General features: G+C 51.3%; 1 protein-coding gene across 1 annotated transcript in view; it reads left to right on the top strand.

Annotated features, from left to right (window-relative positions):
• RALGAPA2 (Ral GTPase activating protein catalytic subunit alpha 2) overlaps positions 1-4,298 on the top strand; it is a 97,325-nt gene that overhangs the window by 3,094 nt on the left and 89,933 nt on the right. The window contains exons 2-3 of the mRNA XM_033513270.1: positions 2,393-2,503; positions 2,900-2,949. Of these exons, the coding sequence (XP_033369161.1) occupies positions 2,393-2,503; positions 2,900-2,949 (161 nt within the window). The remainder of the gene's footprint in view (positions 1-2,392; positions 2,504-2,899; positions 2,950-4,298) is intronic.

The raw sequence follows: 4,298 nt of genomic DNA, 5'->3' as shown, positions 1-4,298 counted from the left end.
GGCTCGGTTCTGGGTTCCAGGAGCACTGCTGGCTCCCCGGGGCTCGGTTCCGGGCCGCCCCGGGGCTCGGTTCTGGGTTCCAGGAGCACTGCTGGCTCCCCGGGGCTCGGTTCCGGGCTGCCCCGGGGCTCGGTTCCGGGCTGCCCCGGAGCACTGCAGGAGCCTCCGGTGGCACACGGGCAGCGGGGGATGGATGTCCTGCCGCACCCAGAGCCGGGGATGTCCTGCGGGCTGAGAGCCGGGGATGTGTGCGGGCTGAGAGCCGGGGATGTCCTGCGGGCTGAGAGCCGGGGATGTCCTGCGGGCTCAGAGCCGGGGATGTGTGCGGGCTGAGAGCCGGGGATGTCCTGCGGGCTCAGCCCGGGATGTCCTGCGGGCTGAGAGCCGGGGATGTGTGCGGGCTCAGCCCGGGATGTCCTGCGGGCTCAGCCCGGGATGTCCTGCGGGCTGAGAGCCGGGGATGTGTGCGGGCTCGGAGCCGGGGATGTCCTGCGGGCTCGGCCCGGGATGTCCTGCGGGCTCAGCCCGGGATGTCCTGCGGGCTCAGCCCGGGATGTCCTGCGGGCTCAGCCCGGGATGTCCTGCGGGCTCAGCCCGGGATGTCCTGCGGGCTCAGAGCCGGGGATGTCCTGCGGGCTCAGCCCGGGATGTCCTGCGGGCTCAGAGCCGGGGATGTCCTGCCGGCTCAGCCCTAACCCTAACCCTAAATAATGTTAACAGTATTTTGGGGCTGTTCCGGTAACGGGCTCTTTCTCGCTGACATACTTTTTGTAAAGATAAGTGAGAATTGCACATTATTTCTGGGGTGAAGGCTGGTCGTAAAAGTTTATCATTAACCAGGGTGTGGCTGCGAAATTGTCTTCAGCTCCTTTAGTTTTTCAAGTAGCTGAGGATTAAGGGAGCTTTGAGAAAATGGCATGAGGTGACTTTGGGAGTTGAGGGAGTGAAGGGGGCATTTCTTGCAGGTGACTCTGATAATTCGGCAATTAACAGGGAAACAGAAGGCGGCTCCATGTGCTAAGGACAGGCTTGGTGTCCCCTCGGGGTTTGTTTTAGCGTGAGGAAGAGCAGTGGGAGTTTGGCAGTAGACTCTTGCTCGGTGTTACCCCAGATTTGAAACATTCCCGAGGCACAGGGAGGTGTCCTGGTGGGAAAGCAGCAGGAAGGAGCCGTGCCCTGCCCTGCTGCCCGGGGAACATCTGTGGGACTGGGCTGTAGGGATGCAGCTCACATCACACTCAGCCCTGAGGCACCACCGAGATGCCGCATCCAGCAAAAAGGAGAACTTGCTCTCTTGGTGAGGCAGTTCCTTTCTCCTCCCTTCGCGATTTAAGAGGGAAAGTTTCCCTTTTGTTTAGATTTTAATGACCTCATTCCCTCGTATGAAATCCCTGTAAATGAACGCCTTGTTTTCCCCTGGAGTTGTGTTTAACAGGACGCATTCACGGAGGGGAATAATTGCACTTAGCTTGCAAATTCAGGAGCAGTGGTTTGCAGGAAACAAATACCACGTTAAAGAGTTTCCCTGCTCTAATTGTTTCCATAGCACAAGCAGCCAAGCAGAGCCTTGCTGCTGGAAAGGTGTTGATTTAAATAAAAATCAAGTTGTCCAGGGCTGAAGTTATCCTTTCTTCCGTAGTAGTCTGGGATACAATTGAGCCTCCTAGCTGGAATCAGCTTTGTTTTGGGTAATGAATGGCTGTCCTGCAAGGTGAGGCTTCCATGAGGAGATGGTGATTTCAGCCCTTCACCCTCCTCTGAGCAAAATCACCCAACTCTCCTTCCCCAAGTCGGTGTCAGTGAGGAGCAGAGGGAGGAAATTAACCTTCATTAATGTTTGCCCAGCGTCAGGCTGGGAAAACATCGGACTTTTTCCTTTGTAGAAAATAAACTTATTTCAAATTTCAGACCCAAGGTAGCACTTAGGGAAGTGCTACGTGCTCGGGTTGCCATTATTCCAAGAAATGAAATGGGAATATGCTGGATTTTGGTCTGCTTGCCAGATGAAGACAAGAGCTGAATTTGCATCCAAAAATCATTGCTGGTGTTTTTCTTTTCTGTTTGTTTTGATGGTGCAGAAGCCATTTGGTTCCACAGCCAAGACTCTCCCCATTTTTTATATTTTTTAAATTTCTTTTTATTTTTTATTTTTTTATTTTTTTTTTTTAAATGGAAAGCAAACAAACCAAAGCCCTGCTGCAGACTGATAAATTTGGTGAAATTTCATCCTTGCAAGGATGAACCCACCTCTATTTAGTACAGAATACTCAGTGAACTCGTTGAAATAGTTTTGCATTGCATTTATTTCATTCTCTGCTGCTAAACTTGCAGAATGCCTGAAATTCTTGTCTTTCTGCTCTTGTGTAATTGTTCTGTTTGTTCCTCTTTTCAGATATCGTGGATGGAAGTGACCTGAAGCAGTTTTTTGACAACAATTATTCTCAAATTTATTTTATATTCTATGAAAACTTCATAACTCTGGAAAACAGCTTGAAGCAAAAAGGTGAGTTTTGGGTTTTTCCCAGCAGCTGTTGGCCCGTGTCCCATAAGCGTGCAGGGTTTTGGATTCCATCAGAGCCCATGCAGGGGCTGGCTGGCCCTCAGTTATCTGGATTTTCCTGCAGTATGGTGTTGTTATCCATCCCTCTCATGCGGTGCTGGCAGGAGAGATGAGTGTGGCACGTCCCTGGCTGGGCTGAGAGCACAGCTGGCACATTTCTGGGTGTGTTTCACACTTATCCAGCCGTGCCCTCACCCTGCAGGCTCCTGCAGCTCCACGAGGGCAGGCTCAGGGCACAGCTCACCCCTGGCACCCTTTCCTGGGCTGAGGAATAAACTGAGCAGCACCAGCCTCTCCTGTCCCCTGTTCTGACAAACAATGCTGTTTTGTGTCTTGCAGGGAATAAATCGCAAAGGGAGGAGCTGGACTCCATCCTCTTTCTCTTTGAAGTAAGTTTTCCATCCCATGAGAGCTGATTTGTGTTTTCAATCTCGTGGTGAGGGGTGAGGCTGGGTGTCAGCCCCCTGAGGCAGGAGATGTTTCCAGAATGCCCTGGGGATGCAGCTGGACCAGCTCTGTCCTGGGGAGCTGGCAGTGATGCTCTGGGAACGAGCTGGGGGCTCTGCTGCAGCCTTGAGTGTGTCAGGCTTTCCCAGAGCCTGCTCTCTGCTGTTTCTCCCGTGTTTCACTGAACAGGAGGTGGCTGCTGTGTTTTGTGGAGGAGAGCAGCCCGTTCCCCCCCTGTCTCAGGGTTTATTTCACAGCAGGAGCTGGGCTCTGCTCCCCTCTCAGCAGAAGGTGTTGTGTTCCCATCTCCAGGAGGACAGAGCTGCCAGCTGCTGCCCAGCAGTCTGAGTGGGGGAAATGCTGATTTCTTTGGGGTTTTTTGTTCAGTAGAACATCTCTCACTTCCAGAAGCACATCCTTCCCTCCTTGCCAGCACTGGCCGTGGCTGGGGAGGAAATGTTACCTCGTTAACTTCTGCAGAACCAAATCAGGATTGCTGTAATTGAAACGAGACTGGTCTGGGATAGGTCCTTTTCCAAGGTACCCCTTGGACTGGAGTTATTACCTAAATGTGTTTGGATGTGAGAAAATATCATTTCACTTCACAGATGAAAGCCTGACACATAAAATGTTCTTACAATGCACACCAAAACTCTTGGCTTAAACCCTGCCTGTCTCTAGTCAGGCAAAATAATAACATTTAAAGCACTGGCACCTTTAAATGTTATTATTTTGGCAGTTGATTGGGTAAATAATTGGCCAGATTTCTTTCTTAAGGTTAAACACACATATCATCTTCTGCTTTTATTTCTTTCTCTGTTACTCCCACCGCTAACTTTTTACCCGAGTATTGCATCATAGAAATCTCATTTTTGTTTATATTTTGTGGGTTTTTTGGTAGGAAGAAACCCTTAAACTTTCAGTGGGACTCTAGAAATTGAAGGTAGAACAAGGACTAATTGTTGTCAGCTCCCCTGAAAGACCCCCAGCCCCTGATTGGCGTGTGGCTTTGTGGCTGTGCATTAAGGAGGAGCTGCTGGTTGGAATGGTGTTTATGGTGACAGGAAGAGTGATGCTGTTCAGCCCAGTGTGCCTGGAGTGGGAAAAATGGGACCTGGGGTTTTGTGATCTGGAATTCTCCCTTTGCTGGTTGTTCCCTCTGAAACCCGAGTTGGGTTCCTGCTCCTTGTGACATTGGCAGGGCTCTGCTCTGGGGCTGTGCCAGCACCAGCTCAGAAATCTGCCAGGGCTGTTTGGGCCAGGAGAAACTCCTCCTTCTCCTCCTCCTCCT

This window comes from Parus major, chromosome 3 (assembly GCF_001522545.3).
Source record: "Parus major isolate Abel chromosome 3, Parus_major1.1, whole genome shotgun sequence".
Classification (NCBI taxonomy): Eukaryota; Metazoa; Chordata; class Aves; order Passeriformes; family Paridae; genus Parus; species Parus major.
Note: the sequence above shows the minus strand (reverse complement) of the source record. Positions and strands in the feature narration are given on the sequence as shown.